The 22,615-nt window shown below is 39.8% G+C and overlaps 1 protein-coding gene across 1 annotated transcript; it reads right to left on the bottom strand.

Moving 5' to 3' along the window:
* Nucleotides 1-1,287: 1,287 nt before the first annotated feature.
* pacsin1b (protein kinase C and casein kinase substrate in neurons 1b) lies at nucleotides 1,288-16,835 on the bottom strand. Its single transcript, XM_067505625.1, has 10 exons — nucleotides 16,676-16,835; nucleotides 8,054-8,179; nucleotides 6,064-6,220; nucleotides 5,750-5,985; nucleotides 5,172-5,327; nucleotides 4,600-4,775; nucleotides 4,391-4,511; nucleotides 3,306-3,430; nucleotides 2,926-3,113; nucleotides 1,288-1,775 (listed from the first exon to the last, which is right to left on the bottom strand). Exons 2-10 carry the CDS (start codon nucleotides 8,111-8,113, stop codon nucleotides 1,666-1,668), a joined length of 1,329 nt encoding a protein of 442 aa, XP_067361726.1. The 5' UTR covers nucleotides 8,114-8,179; nucleotides 16,676-16,835; the 3' UTR covers nucleotides 1,288-1,665.
* Nucleotides 16,836-22,615: the final 5,780 nt, after the last annotated feature.

The following is a 22,615-nucleotide window of genomic DNA, read 5'->3' as shown; positions in this document are numbered from 1 at the left end:
GACATTTTACAGTTGCTGTAACTAATTCTTGGCGTCTGCTGCGAAACTAAGGCTGTTGGAGGGAAGAAGATCTAATTTTAAAGGAAACAAAATGCTCTTATCTATGAGTCAGGTGTGACACCATAATAAAAATAAAAGTCTTTCCTGTCAGCTAATCTGTGGGTTGGCTCCGGTTTCCTCCCACAGTTTAAACACATGCAGTTAGGTTAACTGCCGATTCTAAATTGGCTCGAGTTACAAAAGGTATTTTAATTTCACACTTTCAGCCCACTTTATACTAAGCTGACATATCTACACAACCTCCAGAACCAACATCCTTTTAATAATATACAACTGTATAAAAGTGCTCCACTTTTTGTAGTGCACTTTTTAAAAGTCAAGCTACAAAGAGGGTACCAGAGTAAAATTAAAGTAACTCAATAAAAGAGCAGTCGTGAGGTAAGAGATAAAAAAATGAGGTCGAGCTAAATTAAAACAATTACATTAAAAAAATATTTAAATAAAAGCAAGATACTGTTACTGTCTTAGTCAACTTTACGTCTTGACTGCAAACGCCTGTCCCCTTTGGCGTCCCAGAGGTAATTCTCATTCTACTGTGTACTATTATAAATACATATATTGTGGACATTTTTGCCTGTTTATAAGACATGTCCTCCTGTGGTCTCAAACCCGGTTTCATTATTCAGCGTACACACTAACCATTCTGCAATCAGTGCCCTTTTACCGTGCATCTTTACTCCATCTCGAAACTGACCTGGATAAATGTCTATGTAATGCTATGAGCCATCAGTTGCTCTCAGGTTCACCTCCACAACTCTCTGCTCTCTTTGGGACACACAAGCTAGCATTGGTTACCATTTCATCACAAATCACACTGAGATTTATTTGTGAGTCACGTGCGCCAGCTCAACATCAGGTTCACCACGTTTCTGATACGGCCAAAAATTGCCTCATTTCCCTGCATCAAGTGTCTTAATTGCCTTCATGTCACAGCCACTGTTCCAACTATTGTCCAAGCTACATTAAATAACAGAAAGCTTCAGAGGCAGTAGTAGGTGCATTTAGTTGCTTTCAGACAGAGCCAGTGTTCATACTGTAGGATAAGCTAATCTAACCTCTCCATAGCTATACATCATGTTCATCACACAGACATGTGAGTGGTATAAATCTTCGCATGTCAGAAATAAGCACAAATAAGCGCATTCAAGTCTTGAACTACCCCTTCAGAGCTAAACTTGTAAATATTTCACAAATAACAATGACATTGTATTCCATGAGAAAAAAAAAACTGTACAAGCATCCAGACAGTAAAAAAATTGAAATATATACATGAAATGCACAGCTCATTCTCACTATCCAGGCACAACTGATATCATACCGATATTATGATGAGACAACACACTGTATGGCATGTTAGCATCACAACTGAAATCGAACACAGCTACACACAAAATAGACTATGATGTTTTGCTTCAGTTGCAGTATCTGGAGGCGATGTTTCAGTACAGTCTTTGTCCGTGATGAGTGCTGAGATGAAGACAGCTCACTGTGCCCAACAGGAAGTGGAAGCTTTGCTTTGAAGTCTCTGGCAATGTGCAGTCATGACTGGACGGTTCAGTCTGGGCTTGTCCCATGATGAGCGTCAAGCGTCCTCACCTGGAACAGTTAGATCGGCTCCACATAATTGGCCGGGTAAAGACCCAGCTGGCCATTGTCTAGACGACCTTTGCACCAGCCCTGCTCATCCTCCTCCTCCAGCTTCGTCAACTCGTCCCCTTGACAGGGATAGAAGAAAACAGAGCAAATTTCAAGAAACATAAAGGTACGTGTTTGGAGCACACGAGAATTCACCAGCAGGGCCAAGCTACATGGGCAAAAGGATCAACTTTTCCTTCAACATAATCTACTAAAACTGAGAACAGTTAAGCAATTAACTGATTATCTGAAAAGAGATCAAGAGTTCTTTTTAAGATTTGCAGTCATTTTAAGATCCAGATGTCTCCATGGACCGGCATCATTAGCTGTTTGTTGACATTCAATCAAAAAGCAAATGAATAAATAAAAAAATAATTGTTTGCTGGAATCTCATGAAAATGGAATAGTCTGTCGATGCTGGCATTAAGCTAAATAAAGCAGTTGTGCCTATTGATTAAGAAGTACTGTAGAAAGTAGTATCTACCACAGTGACTTAGTACAACCCCAGGGTAACATTAGGACAGCTACTTTGATAACAATTATACGGCAAAGTTTATGTTATCTAATAAGATATTTAGTATGTTCTGATATTGCCCAACCCTGATGATCAGTATGGGTATTTATACCCCTCATTTAGTATCTTATCTACAAAACTTTTGTTAATTGCAAGTGCAGATTGACTGTCAGACCAGCTACATTTGCTTATGTTGTTCATAAAATGACAATGGTATTATTTATGTAATCACCAATTCATAGATTGAAAACGTCATCGCCATTTTAACATGATTACTAATTTGGTTTGGTGAGCTCACAGGATGCGGGAAACCAAACTGTTAACAGTTCTGAGGAATATTACATTGACATTATGTACCACACTAACAGTGCAGCAGCAGCAAGTGTAGATGGCAAACGTGCAATTATTAGTGAAACTGTTTGAGGCTGAGTCATAACTGAGTCATCAGGGATTCACTGTGTTGTCAAAAGCTAAATCATTAGAATCGACAGTGACCCTGTGGTTGCATTACATTTAGTCATGTGTCCGATTCTTTTACCAAAAGCGACTAGCTAGTGAGGTACAAACCAAGCAAAATGGCAAGTTAGTCAAAAAGGAGGAACAACACTGCAGATTTGAACTGAGCACCTCTTGAGCTGCAGTCAAATGCTCCACCACTGAGCTAGTCCCCTCTGTCTGCAGGAGTCATTCCAGTAGCTACCAGGTGTGGCGCTCACCTGCTCTGAAGCTCAGCTCGTCCTGCTCTTGGCCTTCGTAGTCGTACAGCGCTCTAACTCTCACACCTTTGCCCACATCGTCATCGAAGGGATTCGACCCACCGTTGGTGTCGTTCCCTGAATTTGGGGCCGTCTGGTCCTCGTCCGACCACTCTGTGGACACCTGGTTCTTTTCGTAGCTGCTGACACTAAAGGCCGCACATTTCAGCACAAAATTAACCTCTATATAACAAAAAAATGGCTCCTCATTTACTAATGCTACTAGTATTACTACCGCTTTTTCTATTATAGGCACAATGATACTGACAGTTTTAGTTGTGATAATAGCGTTAACATTTACCCAGTAACTGAATAAAAAATTTTAAATTTATCAGATTTACCTTCCCCGGTCTCCAGCTTGAGCCTGGTCTACAGCTGTTGTGACGTTTGTCAGCGTGACTCCATCACTGCTTTTCTTTGACTTTTCTTTCTTAGTAATGTTGTGGGCCAGGTCTGGGTTGTACTCCTGCATAGCACCAGACAAAACGTGGTTATGTTTGCAGCGCTGCACAGTAGATGTAATCGTAACAATCACTCAGCGTGCTGCATTTTGTTGAGGCTCATTTCAAATTATACAAATTCTCATTGAAGCTGGACATGTTACGGTTAGTATAAGTATTTTAGCAAGGACCCAAGTAAGGAGACGGCAAGAGGAGGTATAAATAAAGGGTATTTATTTAAAAAAAACAGGAGGGTTAACAACTAAAAACGACCCCACAGGAGGAGGGTGAAGAACTTACTGAACTAAAGGTAACAAAACAACAAACTAAAACACATACAGGGTAACCGACAGACTAAAACAGCTATTCAAACAACGGGGTGCACACATACAAGACTAACAAAAGGTAGGGTACATTCAGGGACCAGACTAGAACTTAATTCTAATACACAGGTAAGAGGGTAAATTAACAGGGGTAACTAATACAGGGAACAGGGTGAAGTAAATAAATAAAATAAAAACCTTACAAAGGAGAACCAAACCACTATAACGAGAAATAACCAAACCACATAACTAGGAATAACAAAACCACATAACAAGGAATAACAAAACCACATAACAAGGAATAACAAAACCACATAACAAGGAGAGACCAAACCATAGACCAAAAACCTTAACAGAGTCCAGACAGGGATCAGGCAGGACACAAACTTGTGACAAATGCAGACAGAGTACTAACACATAATACAAACTCAGAGAACACTGGGGAGAGCAGGGTATAAAAGGACGGGGGAGCAGGGTATAAAAGGACGGGGGAACAGGTGAAACAAATCAGGACAAAACGAGGAAGGTAAAGACACTGCCTCATTCTACTGTCAACTTTGCACAATCTTCATTGGGTATCATGAACAGTAAATATATTTCTGTGTAGCATATACCACACCTCTCTGACAACATGCCAATGTACCTTTACCCTTCAAGAAATACCTCAAACTGGGGCCAGTTCATATGCATGCCAGGGCCATTGCTGTTGCTGAACCACTTCAGATCTTCTTGAGGGCTCGCTGACATTATGGTGCGTTCAAGTTCTCTGTATACCGTAGCATAGCTGTGAAAACAGAGCAGAGATTTAGCGGGCGGCAAACGATCAGCTGATAAACGTGTCTGTCATATTAACTGTTTTAAGGCAGTCAAACCTTTGGGTCTCTGTGAGGTTGAGGTGGCGTTTCACATCCAACAGCACCTCCCTGAGGAAACTCAGCCTCTTCTCTTCAAACTGCTGGCATTGGTCAAAGACCTGCTCCATGTTTTCCATGTAATTCGGGGTGCACTTGCTCAGCTCATCCAGAGCCTTCTCATACTTCTCCTTTGCCTATGTTGTGACACAAACACAAGTGACAAATTAATGAAGTGATGAATAATGTTTTGATGGCAATTCTCTTGTCCATGTGATCCTGTGTTTTATTTCTGGGGTCAAATGTGACTCTTATTAGCCCTGAAAGGACAACAAATAGGGAATCGAGCACAAGAGAGATTCAGGCAAAGAAGATCAGGGTCCACTTCACTACAGAGCAGCTGATGATGAATTAGGGAAGGAGACACATACTGTGTAGAGAGTGATGTGTGGCTCATGTTAACAATGCTACTCTGACTCTAGCCATTCTGTCTTCATAACACTCTGCCAGATGATTTGCCTTGTGGGAAAAAAGCTTTCGCTTAATGAAGATCCTACAAGGCCTGTTAGAGCTGCAACAGCTGATGTTTTCACCTTCTGTGAATCCTGTTTGCACTTGTCCACTTTCTCTTGGAGTTTCTTCTGCTGGTCAGCTGTCACAGAGGTCTCTCCCTTGCTGTTGGCCTCTCTGGTGGACGCCAGCTTCTCCTCTTTGCAAGCCATGTGGTACGACTTTTTGGCAGCCTCGAGCTAGAGGATGAAGATGAGATCAGCAACATGCAAATTTGTGAGAGAAAGTTTCATTAAAATAACTTTGCTGGTGGTGTTCAGAAGACTCAAACACAAAGAGTATATATAATATATTTGTATATATTGCTAAGATGAACTAAACTTGAACAAATTTATATTTGTTGGGTTCATGTCACAAAACAATTATATGTAGGAAACTGAACAGCAGCACATGTTCTTAAAAATAACAAATAAAATTTTTCGAAACGGTCAGTGCCACAAATCCCATCCATACAGTATACATTCCAAACATCTGCCAACAAAACAAACTTATACATTTTTTGTAACATCTGTGAATTGAGTCTGTTTGTTTAAAGACAAAATGTTCACTCTGTCACCCACAGATTAATCAGTAAAAAAAAGAAAAAGCCAGCTTCTCTCACCTCTTTAAGCTTTTTAGCCCAGGGCTTCTGGGCCTTCCTGAAGCCCTCATCTGCCTCTTTGGTTTCCTTGAATCCCCCCATCATCTGTTTGTGGTACGAGTCTTTCTGCCAGTTCTTCACCTTCTCAAAGTCCTCGTTGATCAGATTGTTTTTCACTTCCTGGTGAAGCTCGCTCACCTTTTCTGCCTCCGTCATCACTGCCATCCAGGCTCGTTCCACCGTACCATACTGAGGCCCTGGTTGGGGACGGGGAGGGCGAAGGGTGAGTAAAACAATGAAACAAACAAATACCAAGCTTCACAAATGCGGCTCACCTTTGTCTACCAGCTGTCTCCACCTTTTGGACCACTCAGTCAGTTGCTGTGAGTAAGCTTTCTCAATTTTGGCACGTTCCTGGATGCAGTTCATGAGGTCGTTGCAGAGCCGGTGACCATCATCAATCCGCTTCACTGTGCGCTTGTAGTTTCCAACCTAACACAAAAACATCCCAAGTTAGCAGAGGTGGGATTTAAAGCCGCTGCCTTCTGCATCCCAACCCAATGCTCTACCACTGGGCCACCAGGCCCCCTTTTAAACATATTCAATTAAATATACTTAATAGAGGTATAGGTGGACATACTGGGAAATTTGATTATTCTTTTATTGCAAAGTAAAGGATCGTGAACTATCTACTAATAAAAGTAAATAAATAAAAAACTAAATTTGGTTGCCTGATGCTGATGAACGATTACCACTGTTTAGTCAAGTCTGCTTTATTCAAGACTCCCCTCAGTCTGCAGGTGATTCATAGAATAAACACAAAGTGCACAGCATCAGGAGACCTCTGCTGCTGTGTGTGGAGTTATGCAATGAAAGCAGGGGTTAATGTTATGTGATTAACAACCCTCCACAGATGCCGGATCTGTGGAGGCTTTGCCCAGAGACAGAGAAAGAGTGAGACACTCAAACTCCAGCTGACCCCACTAATTTCACATGCTTATGACAGAGAAATACAGAACAACATATATCCTTTATTTCTGAAAAATGACACTCAACGCATCTTAAATATGGACTAAATAAGGGCAGTCGGGGACAAATGATTGCATTTCAAGCAAGCCCTGGGCTTCCGCTGCAGCCAGCTGGCTCAGCAATCAGCAGGCAGCACTGCCGCAGTTCAACTTTAATGCAGCGAGTGACTGTGATAGAGTGACTGTGTGCTGGAAGCAGACACCTTTGCTGCTCCAGCTGATTCCTGAACACACTGCCTGCCTGCAGAGACATGATAAGGATAAAACGCAGCTGAGTCTAAGAGGAAAAGGATACTAAATCTAAACCTCTGTAGTGACAAAAACACTAAATGGAAGTACAATAGTGCAGATAATATTTGATTGTCATGTTGCTGCATGTTTGATTTGTAGGGATTTTTCTGTGTCCTATGTGATAGTATGTTGAATAGCTGGGAGTTTATACTTCTGGTCAAGCAAAAGTTAACCAATTTAGATTTAAGATTTTAGGCTAATTTCTTATAAATCGTCTCATTTTTAGCAGTAGATTAACTAAAAAAGTAATAAGATAACATGACCTAGACCTATATTATCAATTCAAAATAAAACCAATGAATGTAACTGCACATTAAGACAGCTTGTTTAAAACACGTAAAATGTCCCCTGACTTATGTTAGTGTTGGTGGGCAAGGGAAATAATTGTAGGCGCTTGTAAATCACATATTTGGCTTTTTAATGAAGTCAAAGCACTTTTTATCAGGGACCCTTTGGTTTTTAAGATTGTTCAAGACCTGCAAATGCCATGAGATGTGACGTGATTAACTTCTAATATCTAAAGGAACTACCGATTGGCACAGATAGCAGATTGTATAAAATTTCCAAATGTATGTGATGAAAGTTTGTCTGTTGTTCCTATGATTTAATTCAAGACAGGAAGAGTCAGTACAGCTCAACCCAAATGTTTAATTTAGTAACTTCATAACCGGCTTGTCCAGAAACAGCCAGTAAGCAGGTGGGTGGATGGTAAATGCTATCAACACTGACACCGATAACAGCAGTAGCAGAGGTGAAGAAAAATGAGCTCACTGTTGATTTATGATTTTAACAGTTGCATAACAGAACATTGAGTAAGTGATAAAAAGTTAATAATAGTTAAATAGGTAAACAGATCTATGCTGGTTGAAGGTCTGGTGCTGTCCACTGATTTACACAGTATGTCTGCCTACATCTCAAACAAATCTGGTTGGGTGTGAGTTCATTAATAGACTGTCAATTCCCAGTTAACATGAACATCTCAAAGCCTACTTCTCTGTTGTCTCACCTCCCAGAAACTGTCTGTGGTCTCCTGCAGGATGGCGGACTCGTCAAAGGCTCCAGACATGGTTGCAGATTTGGCAGAGTGGCTTCAGGCTGTGGTGGTCTGCAGCAGAGTAACGCTCCTCGTGCACTGTGAAAGGAGTAAAAATGAGTGTAAACACAGAGACAGTGAGCTGGTGCTTTTAAATCTAGTCACAGATTCCAGACAATGTAGCTAAACACTGTGGCTGTGATAATATCAAGAAAATAATGTTGCTGTCTAATTTAACAGCATCCAGCATTACGTGTATTGTTTCATTAGTTTTGTGGCCTTATTTCATATCAACAAATGTTCTGCAATGTTTTTCAAAGTGGATCCAAAGAACGTATGTAATCAGAGAAGGCACATGAAACATGTATTTAAATGAAAGCTGCATTTTAAAGAACAAACACAGTATGACCCTAATAACTGCCAATATTTTATGTTTAATTCTTAATTACACAGTTAATCATCTGATCTAAAAATGTCTAAAATCAGCAAAGAATGTCTGTTACAAGCTCAAAACTGTTTATAATAGTGTTAAACACAGAAAAGCAAAAAATCTACACGGTGAGAAAGAGCCAAATAGCTGCCAATTAATTTTGTGTCACCCAATTAAAAAGTCTTTCAGCTCTGGGTGGAACAGCTAATTATTTTGTAATTGGTAAATGAATCTATAAAGTGTCGGCAGTGAGGACTGGTCCTCTTATATTGTGCTTTTATCCAAAGTGCTTTACAATGTTGCTTCTCTCACACACACACGCGCGCGCAAACACACACACATACACACAGATGACGGAAGCTGTCAAACAAAGCCCTCAAGGTGCAACTTGAGTTCAGTGTCTATCTAGCAACTGACCTACAGTCGCCCCTGAATGTCTGATAATATTCCTTTGCCCAAGATAACATCTTCATGAATGAACCACGATGACATAAAATGGAAAAATAATATCAAATTCAGCATTTTGCCCGATTAACTACTGGTACACACTTACAACAAGCTTCCATAAAACCAACCGATGTTAGATAATAACACAGAATGAGCACAGTGACAAATTTGTACAAAAAGCCGAACGAAAATGACACGTTAAAATTATGATCAACAAAGGAAAATCAAAAGTTCATCAGCGGAAAGTGTTATTTTACACAGCTCTTTCTATGCAATGATATCAGATAGCAATCACCTTTGTAGCCAGACTGCTTCCGGCTGCTTCACTCTCCCAGCTCCTGTGATGACTTAAGTCAATAAATGTAATGAGTATCTATTAATTTTCAGTGCCCTGGACTCAGAAAGGCTCTGTCAGAGCACTGTAGCCTAATTGCAGAGTAATTGTCCGTCATTTTAGTCAAACAATGTTATCCCAAGGCCTCGCTGGGCCACATTACGCTGCTGCAGTAATTAATAGCTGTGCTGAAATGGCTTAAATTGGGGCTAGAAATTACTTCCAAAGTGAGAGGAATAAGACATATCTACCCTTAAATAGACACTGAAGACACAAAACAACCACACAGGGATGCAAAACTATCACAAAGGGATGCAAAATGGCTACAGTGGGATTTACAGGACCAAAAGGCAACAAAGAGATGCAAAATTAGCACATTTTGGGCAATTTTGTGTATGAAATAGGTCGTCTCATTCTCTATGTGCAGGACGGGTGGCTGTCAATGCCCTGCACCAACTTCACTAAAGGAAAATAAAAGACCTCCGATTTGTCTTCACTGCTCAACCAACCTAACAGAGGGCTTTCACATGTCTGTAAAGGGATGAATTATTACGCCACAACCTACAAACAGAAATTAGGAAGGAAGTGAATTATACGTAATCACCTTCAAGTCTCCGGTGTTTAGAGGGCGGCAGTGGCTCAGAGAGGCCGCCCACCACCGAGCGATGAAGATGTTATAAACAGATGTTATACATGCTAACCTTAACCTAGTGTTGCTGCTCAGCATAGGTTCTGGTTCGGTTCACAGCCCAAACCGCTCAGCATTACACTGTTCCACGTTCACACAGCATGTATGTATAAATAGTACATGAAATACACATGTTACATGTACTGTCTGTATACTGTACAGTCATGCTCCTAATCAGATCCCAGCTCACAGTCATGTTCAGATGAACATACTGTAACAATGTCATTGAGGCAGGAGGAACAAAAAAAACCCAGCTCTGTTGTACAATCTTGGACAATGTTGGAGTTTTTGCACATTTAAGCCTGTTTAGGAACAAACGACAGATACTTTTGTAAGACAGTACCAGAGGTGGTAGAGAAAATCAGTAATTAAGTAAAACCTAATTACTTAATTTAAAAACATTTACAGTAGTTAATAACTCGTGCAAACTCTCTGATCTTCCAACGTCTTTAGATCAGTGTCAGAATAAAGGAAGTAGAAACACTGTTGTTAAAATGACAGACAGAAACATGTTACTACCAATAAACATGCATAGGATCCAATAGAAAAGCCAATTAAATTGGCCATTATAATGTCAGCAGTATTTTTAAGTGTTTCTGCTGTGAGGACAGTGACGGCTTTTATACCCTAAACCTCCTCTAATCTTAACACAGAATTGAAATGTCTTAGGAAGGATTACAGAATCTAAGTTGCTTTTCCACATTTCCCACCAATTCTTTAAAGTTTGTAACAACAACAAAAACCACCAAGCAACAGACAGGAATGCAGGCCAAGAAAAGATGCAAAGTGAAGATGCAAAAGAACTGAATGTCAAACATAAAATGGGAAGCGTTATTTGACAATTGTGTTATCAGTGTAATGAAATGCCAGCTGCAGCTCCAAATGGGTTTCAACGAGCCCCTGCTGGAATACAAAATATCAATAAATAGATGATGTGACTGTGAGAACAACAGAAATATTTGTTATGTGCTGATGCGCTGGGATATGTGGTTGGGTTATTTCTGCCAGAGTGCTTCAACAAACGACCACAGTTTGCAGAAAGATGAGCCAACTAACCGCTGAAGAATGACCATTTTTCCATGTGAATATAAACGTTTCATATTTTCCGCCTTGCAGAGATGAGAAGATTAATACCAACATGTCTGTTGGCTAAACATGAGTCAGCAGCTGATCAGCTCAGCTTGTTCATAAAGGCTGGAAATAGTGGTAAACAGCTAAAACATAAAAAACATCCACCTACCAACAGCCCTAAACATCAAGTTTGCTTAATCTTAATGTTAACCGGGCTATTTCCTGCTGCTGGCTGTAGCTTCATGTCTAACAAACACATGACACTGGTGTTCTCGTGTAACTGTAAGCATTCAACTACATTTCATTAAGACGCAGATTTGGTGCTGTACACTGAAGCATTTTGCTGCACATACAATAGCCACAGCATATTCATTTAATTAACAAAAAAATTAAATGTTTTCATGAAGATAGACAATAGAAAGAGAAGGAGCTGTGATGTGTTTTCATAGGTCAGTGGGAGGGGTTGGATCTGCATGGGTATTTGGGTCAATCGTGGACCAATGGATGGAGAAAAGCTTCTGACAATGAAGGGCAGACGAAATGAGAGAGGGTAGTGGGCAGAGTCTATAAAAAAAATCCTAATTTCAGATTATCAAACTGAATTTCCATAATGATTTAACTCAACAGCTTTAGGCGAAACAAACGCCTTACCGAATGCAGCGCGAGGAAGGGAAGTGGGTACTTATCATGCTTGGTTAATCCATTAGCAGCATGCCGAGAGGGGGCTTTTGTTCAGGATAGCCCTTTGCCTTCCTCGTATAAATGCGGATGAAGGAAAACGACCAGTTACTTTTTATTAAAGCTGACAAGTCCAGATAAAAAGTGAAAAAAAAATGATGACACGAACCTGACTGTATTTCTAATTTATAGTACAGTTGTAGAAGGAGACACAATACCTACCCAAACATCCAAAACAAACATCAGCAGCACTGTCTGAGGCTTAGTCATCATCACATCGCTTTTCATTCATTCTTCATTCTTTACCAGCTGTCGTCCAGAAAACAACCTGCAGCCACAGCACCTGACAAACAGGCATCGGGAAAGACCTTCACAGGTGCACAGGCATCAAAAAGCAACACAACTCCCAGCACCGGCAAGCCCGCAGCATCAACACGTGAGGAGAGTCAAACCCCTAGACAAAGGCCCTCAGCACACACACACACACACACACACACGGGCACACACATACACACACATAGGGAGAACACAGCCCTGCACAAAAGCAACAAAAGCTTACCCGCAGCTCTCCACTAACAGAGGCTAAGGCTACAGCTAGGAGAAAAGAGACACGTGGGCTCCTCCAGCAGGCAGCCCCTCTCCTCCTCCACCTCCTCTCCTGCTTGTGTATTTCTGCTCAGCGCTGTCCTCTCTGACTGACTGAGCGATGAAGCGTCAGCGTACAGAGCAGGAGAAGAGAACACAGTCACTCTAATGTGTGAACTGAGATCCTCCTGCCGGGATTACTGTGTAGGGTGTGTGTGTGTGTGTGTGTGTGTGTGTGTGTGTTTCTCAATGAGTGAGAGATAATCCTGTGGTGATTTGCTTGAATGGCTCAGATAGAGCAGCAAGCCAAAGAGGAGACAGCGAGAGAGTAAAGGTGGGCTGCTGTTTTCATTAACAGCACAGGAGATACTGCAGCTTTGTTTGGTTTCAGAATACTATGCCAATAAATAAGAATTTTAATGATCCTATTCAAGCAGCAAATATCCATCCATCATCTTGCTTCTTCTTCTTGTTCACAACATTAATACGTAATCCCGGGAAACATACAGCTAAACTATTTTTCTTCTTACCACAATTCTGGGAGAAGCCCCCAGAAAAACCAGAGTACAGATACAGCAGTGTGTCCACACTAGTTTTGAGTCTTGATTTGGGTACAGACAGTGACTATGGGTATGAATTTAAAGACAAATTGTCCATACCAATATCACAGAATCTCGCTGTTTTCACTCTCCATAATACTTATAATGAGCTTTTGGCTTTTGGCTTCATTGTTCAAAGGTCGGGCGGCTTGTCCAACAACAGGTGTCATGCAGGCAGGTGAGCTGTGAGCTCTGCTAGTCAACAGGTTTCAGTCCTGTTGCGTCCCTGTCATGAGAGTCTTGAATTCATCCACAATCCACAAACTGAAAGAACACAGGTACAGAGTCTCAGGTGAAACATGGAAATGCTTTACAGCAGATAGTTGGTCCAAACAAAGTAGCACCCTACCTAGAGCTGTAAAAAGTAAGATCAAGTGCACAAAAATGTTCTTGCCAGACATGAAACCAAAACGACAACCTGTCATGTTGTAAAGATAAATACAAGGAGTGGCTAAAGCTCTGATTTTGGTCAGAAAACTGCATCACGGGCTCTGGTGCATCAGGCTGGTATGTAAGAGATGCAGCTGGTCTCAGATTATATGTGTGTTCTAATAACCTTTCTGACTCACATGTCATAGAGAGATGCCACTCCTCACTTGTCTGATGATACATTTAAATAAATGCCACACAGATCCTGGGTGTATCCTGTTTTATAAAACCTCACTTCTATAAAATGATCAACTGAAGTTTTCAGTTATACATTTGAAAAAGGTTGAAATGTTTTTAGAGAGCTCAGTTTTTAGAATTTAACTAATTTATGTTTGCTATTTCATCCTAATATGAACACATTATTTCAGTCCCCCTCAAATCAATAGGCCCCAGTAAAAGACATGCAGGGTGGAAACTATGAAATGGGAGACTATGACATATCAGGTTCAGTATATGAAGGGTGAAGGTGCCTCTACGATAAATACTGAATACGTAAGCGATTGTGAATTTGCATAAAGGCCAGAGAGCAGGTCCACGCCGGTGACAAGGCAGCAATAAAATGATTAATAATTAGACAGCTCAGAACAAAAGTAAAGCTACAGTGGCTGTGTATTGGGCTAAAAAATCAGGCTTAAATTAACCCATAAATATGTTGATCACAAATGTTCCAGTTAAGCATGAAGTCAGTAGATACTGAGCCAAAGTCATCCCTACCACATTTACACCTGCCTGCTCCTCAGCAACATTATTTAAAGCACAACCAGGATCTTAAACGTCAGGTGCCTTGCAAAATGCAAAAAAGAGGGGGGGGGACCTCATAACAGCCACGGCCTCTTTCTTCATGTATAAGTATGTTTTGGGAATCTAATACAGTACAATTCTGGTTACAATCAGCAAGAGAATAAACAGCCTTAGCCATGTTCATCTGTCACTAAGGTTTAAGAAGGTATCAAATCTCAGCTGGTGGAAGAATTCTCTATATTTGCATTTTAAACCCTGAAATAATGCAGCCTCATAGTTCTTCTATAGCAAAACAAATAATACACCGATAAATTCAAATATTCATCCACAGTGCATCAGTTGTCCAGTTGAGGATGAATGCAGTGGGTATTGCTTAGTGCTACAGCAGACCATACTTACATTAATCAGTTAATCACAAATTTCACACTGTTTTTTGTGATTGTTGCAGCCAAAAACTGCCTGATTTCATAAAAGCTTTTCTCAAAATCCTCAATGCTTTTTGCAGTGTTTTTACAAATAATTTGCAAGTTCACAAAGAATTTGATGGGAAATTGCTTGAATTAATTGTTGCGAGGGACTGAGTCAAATCAATATTTATGACCTCAATGGTGTGGGACCTCCAGAACGCCCAACCTTAACCTTTAACCAGGGGGAAAGGTTGGGGGTTACTCCTCAATACCTTGTCAGCTTTGATTAAAATAGTGACAACTGCTGCATTGACAGCTGGTCAGATTTGTAATTTAGCAATATTTTGGTCTTGTTTTCTTCACAAAACCTTGTCCAAAGTACCAAAGTTCACTCAATATTAAATACTGACTGCGTGCTCAGAGAGAAGTCCGAAGGAGAATGATTGCATAATGGATTTGACTCATTGACAAACGTTAAAAAACAAATATCTTTAGATAAACTGTCAGACTAAGGCATTCAAAGAAACCAATGTCTTGGTATTAAAAGCTCATCATATAATACTACTTTATATAATACTAATACTCGAAAGTAACAATTGATGAAATAATGTGAAATATATAAAACTTGCTTCGATTCTTTTTTGTTGGTAGATTAATTCGTAAAACTTCCACCAAAAAAGCTGTAATTTACAGAAGTGAACCAATGGTGAACTCTGTTTCAGTTCATTCATCATAAAGAATCTCAGATAGAAGACAACAGGAACAAAAAACAAAACACAGACTGCTGGCATTTTCCAAAATAGTTGAGGAAAAGTTTAGGTTACACTTGAAGGAAAAACAAGAAAACAAATAAACCTCCTGTAATGTGCCTTGACATTCAAATAGTAGCATCACTGTTCTGTTTGAAGTCACTTAATAGGACAAAGCTCAATTAACGGTTTCCACTGTCGATAACATCTTCATAAACCCTCACACGTTTGCCTCTAATTGGAGCTGACCTCTGAGCACAAACACTTGCCGTACAACTCTCCTCAGGGCAAACTGTGTTGCTGCCGTTACCCTCAGATTTAGGCAACTAACTCTTTCAGTCCTGTCTGTGCTGGGATGCATTTATCAATAATTCACACTGGCTTGCAAACAGGTAGATGAGATGACCAACTTGACTCATGCAGAGAACTCAAGGTTTGATGTAATCTCACGCCACTGCCAAGACTATTAGATTATAAAACAAAGGCTTCAACAGAGGTGAGCTGCTCTAATATACAGTGTGTGTTTCAGCTTGAGGATGTGTGTCTATAAGTAAAAAAAGCAACATGTGGGTTCATTTAAAATATAATCTTAATACACTTGTCTCCAGTTTTCACACATACTAATATCACCACTGACGGGCCCCAATAAACAATTCCAGCCCTGCAACAGTTCCTGGATTTCCAGCCTACGTCTCTGCTGTAAACACAAGCGCTGCAGGTAAATAAAATCTGAATGAGCACAGAGACTCTGAACAGCTCTCGCTCCCCTCAACAGTTGTTTTATTACTATTGCGGGAGCCTCCATGAAAGGCACTTAACCCCGAGTTGCTCTCACAGCATTGGTTGATAGCTGGCCGTGAAGGTTGGTAGCTGTAGTAGTGAATTTTGTCGGTTGAAAAATGAATGGCTGACAGGGACACTGCTTGAAAATGCTCTGAAGCTCAAAGACATGTAGAAAAACACACACAAACATTTCAGGCAGCCAAAAACAAGTTTTCTAAAGTAAAGCAGCCAGGCAGAGCAATAGCTGAAAGTCAGTTCTGTTACCCTACAATATTCATGGATCATCAATAATACAGAATCTCTGGACACAAGCAGGTTTAAATGATGAGCCTATTTTTAACAGCTACAGCCTTTATACTGACTAATTAATGTCAATGTGAGCTTAATCTAAGCAGTTATCAGCTTTTTTAGACCACAATCTATTTTTAAAAAAAATCACTTAAATACACATACACTCACTCACACACACCAACACACACACAAACTCAGAAAAACATTTATTAGTACAAGTCAGTGTCTATCATCTGTCAAATGTCATCTAATAAAAACACAATGAGAAAACAGCTCAGAAACGAATTTATTCGGAATGAAAAGCTCATAGCTGTAGCGGTCTAAAAGGAAACATGTCACTACAGATCAGCGTAGTTACTAAACCTGGTCTGTCCTCTGTGTGGCCGCTCAGTCCTCGACACTCCACGTAATTTCTGACAGCTCCAAGGAGAACTGACACCTGAGACCGAGCGTCAAAGAGCGTCTCTGCTCACCTGCGACCATGACACATCCTGCAGTCCAGCTTGCTTTTTCTACGCATACACACGCACACACACCCTGAACTTTGACATATCCCGGGAGACCTATTAGGCCATCAATGATTAGCTATCAGTGAAGAAGGGTGGAGACAGAGGGCTCTTCCTTATTACACACATTCCTTTGCAGTTAGTCAGAGAGAAGCGATACCAAAAATAAAAACAGACAGAAGGAAGATAGAGAGTTGCTCATCACAAAGATAAAAGTATACAGGAAGGACAGAAAGAGGAGACAGTCACACAGGTGGTAAAGGCTATTCTGTAGGGGACAGACAGGAATGAGACAGAGTATCAGGTCAGCAATGCTGCACTCTCTCAATCAATAGAGATTTACAGATGCCACATGTCAGAGCTGAGGAGTGTGTGTTTTTTCAGCTGAGCCAAAATTTTTGCAAGGGTAAATAAAAAAATGTGCTGTTTAAATGAATCTTTAATAATGATTTACACAAAGATTTAAATTATAATGAAATTATATGTACTGCAAGACATTTGAGGACAAACAGCCAAAGCTCTGCATAAATCCTTAAAAGTCATGGGAGACTCAAAGGGAGCAAGTTGCTCATCCACAAGGACAGATTCTCATCTACCTAGTATGTGCCATCTGGGTATCATCTAATCACATTTTCCCCTGAGGGGCTCGCTCTATTTGACCTCAGCGTAATGTACGACCACTGTGAAGGATAAGGAAGCAGGTCTGGTCTTAGTCCTCTAATACAACACACAATCTTATAATTGAGTCTGGTTTCCCGTTTGGGTTTTTCATTGTTGTGGTGGAGCAATTTAGTGAGAGATGGACCAGAATCCGGCACTGCTTTTAGGAGTTAATATTTCACCCTTGTTTCAGTCACTAGACTAGGGCTTTACTTTACTGCTGTTGGTGTCCTGATGGAGGTTTTAATTGATAATTGGTCAAAAAAATTTACATACAAGGGTTCACTGCTGTAAAGCTCTTGAGCTAGACATGTAATTCTTGACTGCATTAGTGGAGTTGGTCAGGAGTAGTAGCTCACAGGTGTGAATGCTTGTGTCGGATGGTGGAACCTTCTCAAAACCTCTCAAAACAGTGCAGTTGATGGGTAAAACCAACATTCTGACAGTAAAAGATTCCGTGCTCTCCATCCCAGTTTGTTTGTAATCAATAAAAATCTTTTTTAAATCGGCAGCAGTGTGGACAGGGTGGTTATTGAAGCCCCCGGTTCAGCTGCTGGAATCAAAGTGTGCCCACATTTTGAGCCCTGCACAAAGAGAAGCCGATACTGGTCAGGAATCTCAGTGGGCGAAATGGAGTGAGTCATTCAAAGACGGTGCAGCTGCTAAAAGTGCAGCTACACACACACCAACACACAAAGCCTCTGTTGTTGTTCTCATGAATGAAAACTCCTCTGGCTGTTTTCTGATGAGATCCACTAAGAGGAAACATCATCAGTGATGTAGGCTGCCGTTAAATCAGCAAAGTGGAAACTCCAAGCTTTAATATAAATACAGCTGTTTCCTTGTTGCATTAGCAGGCAGCACCTCCTAAAAAACACATCAATAATAAAACCAAGTCAATTTAACAATTACTCCTATTAAATATAGATTTGCTAATTATTTCATTATTTAAGTCTATTTTAGGGCAAAGACACTGTTTGATGTTGTATTCAGAATATATTAAGGTTTTGGCAAGATCACCAGAAAAAGACATTGCAGAAATTAAAATGTAAATCTTTCAAATGTTAAAATGACTAGATAGAATACAATTAGCGGAGTAATCAATGATTAAATTTGAATTTCTCTCAGCTTCCAAATCATTGACAGCTTTGATGAACTTAAGTTCCAAGGTTTCATCTTGCAAACAGCAGGTGACCCCATCCCCCCTCAAAAAATATATCTTAGCTGCAATCTGATTTATTAACTTTTGTTCAAATCACACGATCAAATAAACACATTTAAAACGTTTTCCCAGCTGTCGTGAACTGAGAAACTCAACTATTAATGACGATCACGTCATCTGGCTGAAAACACCACAATGGCTAATAAATGGACGTGAAGGTTAAAGTGTGATGATGAATTTGATCATCATTTTTCACTCAAACATTCGAAACATTTGCTGCTTCTCAAATGTAAGTCATATTTCACCTATTTTTACATTCTGTGTCCTTAACATTTGCTTGTCAGCAGCTGGAATCCATGCACATACACGTGCACAAGCAATTCCTCAAACTAGAAAATTACTCAAGCTACAGAAAAAATAATATTTTATCTAGTTTTACTAATAAAATAACAAGTATTCGCCCTGCTTTCCATTGTCTTGTTTGATAAAAACTGATATGTAAGCGGGTTTGGACTGTAGAATGGACATAAGCTACAGAAATTAAAACCCATCATAAGGTAATTGTAACTATTTTTTCACTGTTGTTCAAAGTTTTGCAAACAGGCCCCCCAGTGACAGTGGTTGTTACCTGTCCATTTTATGAGCTTGTTAAATGGTTCAATTCGGAAACTATTCTATATAACATTGATTTTAATAATTGTTAGAGTCTGGAAAAAGTATTTGGTATTTCATAAAAAAATAGGAACAATTGGGAAGTCAAATAAAGAAATATGGATTTATGTTTGTCTGAGACTCCTCAGGTTTATGTGGGAACCATTACAGACTGCAACTGATGCTTCTTTTCCCAGTAAATTGATTAATGTGTGGCTGCAAATAATGACTACTCAGTTCAAAAAGCAATAGGTCTGTAACACAACAAAATGTGAAAATACCCAAATTGAATTCCTCCAACAGCCAAATTTTTTTATGAATGAAACGCAAATATCACATTTGGTGGCACTGAATAATCACTTACATTACTTACAGTAAATAGTCTTTGACGCATTTTATATCAGTTGACTTGATTATTCAACAAATTATAGTTGTTGATTCAATAGAAAGCGCGAAAATATTAGCAAATATCCCAAACGACTTTCCATCGCTAAAAGTCACGTCTCCAGATTTCTCATCCTGTACAAAATCCAAAGGTGTTCAATTTACCAACAAAACATAACTACACTGCTACAACTCTGCAGCTAGATAATGTTTGATATTTTTGTTTCAAAAATATTTAATAATTATTAAAATGACAATTTGTTGCTGATCAAATCAGTTGGTAATTATTTGTCTGCCAACTAATAGATTCAGCTCTGATTACATGAGCATGGAAGTGCTGTAGAGGTAGAAGAACCACTTCAATCCACTCTGGCAAACTGAGCTGGCGTGAAGGCAAAGGACACTGAGTCATTTACTACGGCTCAAGATTGGCAACAAAACCATCTGTGCTTTTGAAATTTTGGCTGCAGAGACACAGTAATAAAGTCTTTTAAAGTGAAACACTGTATAAATCTTAATAAAAGTGGTCTTTAATTATAGTCAAACACACTCCCTGAATGCCTGGACTGTGTTGGCATGAGGCTGCTCATCTGCACTGTAAAGCTCCCTGGTTGTACTGAATCAGAATCTCTGGGCACAGTGCAGCAGACTTAGTGCAGAGTTCCTTTTATTTTAGGAATTCTACCACAGCCAAGATAAAATATTTCAAGTCTGTAGTTATCAAGAAACAATATTAAGCAACTGATAACAGAATTTATACTGAGGTATTAAGCACATATCCCATGTGGTATCTGTCCACATATCCCAAGCTATTCGGTTTTTATGGTAAAGAAATCTTCTCCTAGAAAGCCTCAAATCGCTGAATATATTGCAATGATTTAATATTTTTTTATTTAATTAACAAAGCAAATTATTACTACAAATTATTATTTTGAATAATTAATTGATCCGGGCCCTGAGATAGACTGCTGACCTGTCCAGGGTGAACGGCCTCTTGCCCACTGACCGCTGATATAGGGCCCAGCTACCTTGCAACCCTGAACATCAAGAGCAGAGATCATGGATAATGGATGGATGGATGAATGAACTGATCCCATGGGGAACTTTTTGTGAACAGTTGCTACATTCAAGGTGCAACTAGTTAGGATCCCTTGCAAGGGCCCCGTTTCCATACAGTCCAAGTCAAAGCACTTCTCTCTCAACATCCAGCCAGTGTAGTCATATTATATATTGCATACATGCTAACAGACTTCGCAGGAGAGCAGTGAATAAGTCTGAAACAAATACAACCTACTTAGTGTAATTTTCAGAAGAGCAGAGATAAAATGAAAAACTCAATTGCACTGATCTAAACCCAGACATAGAATGGAAAAGCTTAGGATGTCATAAGTCACGTTCTAGGTTAAAAAAGGTTGAAGGGATTAATAGAAATGAATAATTACTTTCTTTTAATCATGTAATGACAGGCTGGAGTACTGAGCACCAGATGTGACATGCTCGTAAGTATTAATGGAAACTGGAAGCAAAGGGTGACGTATATGCCCAGTGGGAAGAACAAGGTCAGTGTTTTTTTATCTAGAGACAAAACAAAAAGGTAACTTAGGGTTTACTCTAATTAATTACATTAGCAATGATGGTTCATCTGTCATTCACGCTGCGAAAACAGGGGAGAGCTGATCCAGGAGCTGCAAATCAAATAAGTGTGCCTAATTAAATCCAATTGGGCACTCACTCGAATAGAAGCACTTTAGCATGGGTGCAGAGAGACATACAATTCAGAAATATAAGTAATATTTCATATTCATCTCACGTTTCTGAATAAAAACAATTCACTCACTCGCAGTGTCCAGTATTTCTCAGTACCCATGCCTGTTAAAGCAGAGCTGTGTTTATTTGGGCCTCGTTATGGCAGCTTGATTTAGTTTTATGACCAGAAACACGATGAGATGTTTAACTCGTAAGAAACAGCAGAGGAGGCAGGGAATAGTCGAGACAAAAACAATCAGGAAGGATAAGCATTATTTTCATAATTTGTCTAAATAATCCAAAGAGTGTTTGGTCAACAAATGTCAGAAAACTGAAAAGATTCTACAGTAGAACAACTCTAAAACAGATATTGTTTGAGATGTTTGACTGTTAACTTACTTAAGTGTTTAATCAACTGCTTTCACTGTTGTAAACCGATAAGCGATTAATCAACTGGTTGTTTAAGACCAAAAGACATAAAACACTCGAGCCATAATTTTCTTCTCAATGGAAAATTACTGAAGTACAAGGCAGCGCACAGCTCTACACGCCAACTGTAAATACACCGAGTATTAAGTACACACCAATATGACAATCAGGCAGACAACCTGTTATCAGTTAGAAGAGCGGAATTACAGTATAATCTGTTGCACATGACTTTAGGAGAATACTCCATCAAAGTAACACTGCATTACCATCACATGGAGATGCATTCAAAAAAATAAAAAAAAGCAGCAGAGTTATCCTGCTGAGATATCCTGACTGGTAGCTGCTAGTAGGAATGCAGGATACAAACTTACAAGCTGTATCACAATATTTTACAATGTTTCTGTTGTAACAATAAAAATAGTAATAAAGTAGTAACTGTAAATGTCCTCAGTAACATTTTCTGTGCTTGTTTTGCGCTTCTTCATAGCTTGTTTGGTGTCAGTTTAGGGAGGTTTCCTGTCTTTTTTAGTTGCTTGATCAACTTTCCATGAAGAACATGTTAACAGTTGCCTGCTTAAAACAAAGGGGGGCCCTCGCCTCACGGGCCCCTGAGCCTGTGCTCAGTTCAGTAATTTAATCATGCATTCAAAAAGCCAGCAGCCGATTCTACTGTACCGTGCACCAGCACCATACCCATACCGAGTTCAGAACCGCGGACAGAGCTAAGTCAGCGCTCAGATGGGGGTCAGCAGCTCACAGCAGCTC

This window comes from Channa argus, chromosome 5, assembly GCF_033026475.1.
Source record: "Channa argus isolate prfri chromosome 5, Channa argus male v1.0, whole genome shotgun sequence".
NCBI lineage: Eukaryota > Metazoa > Chordata > Actinopteri > Anabantiformes > Channidae > Channa > Channa argus.
Note: the sequence above shows the minus strand (reverse complement) of the source record. Positions and strands in the feature narration are given on the sequence as shown.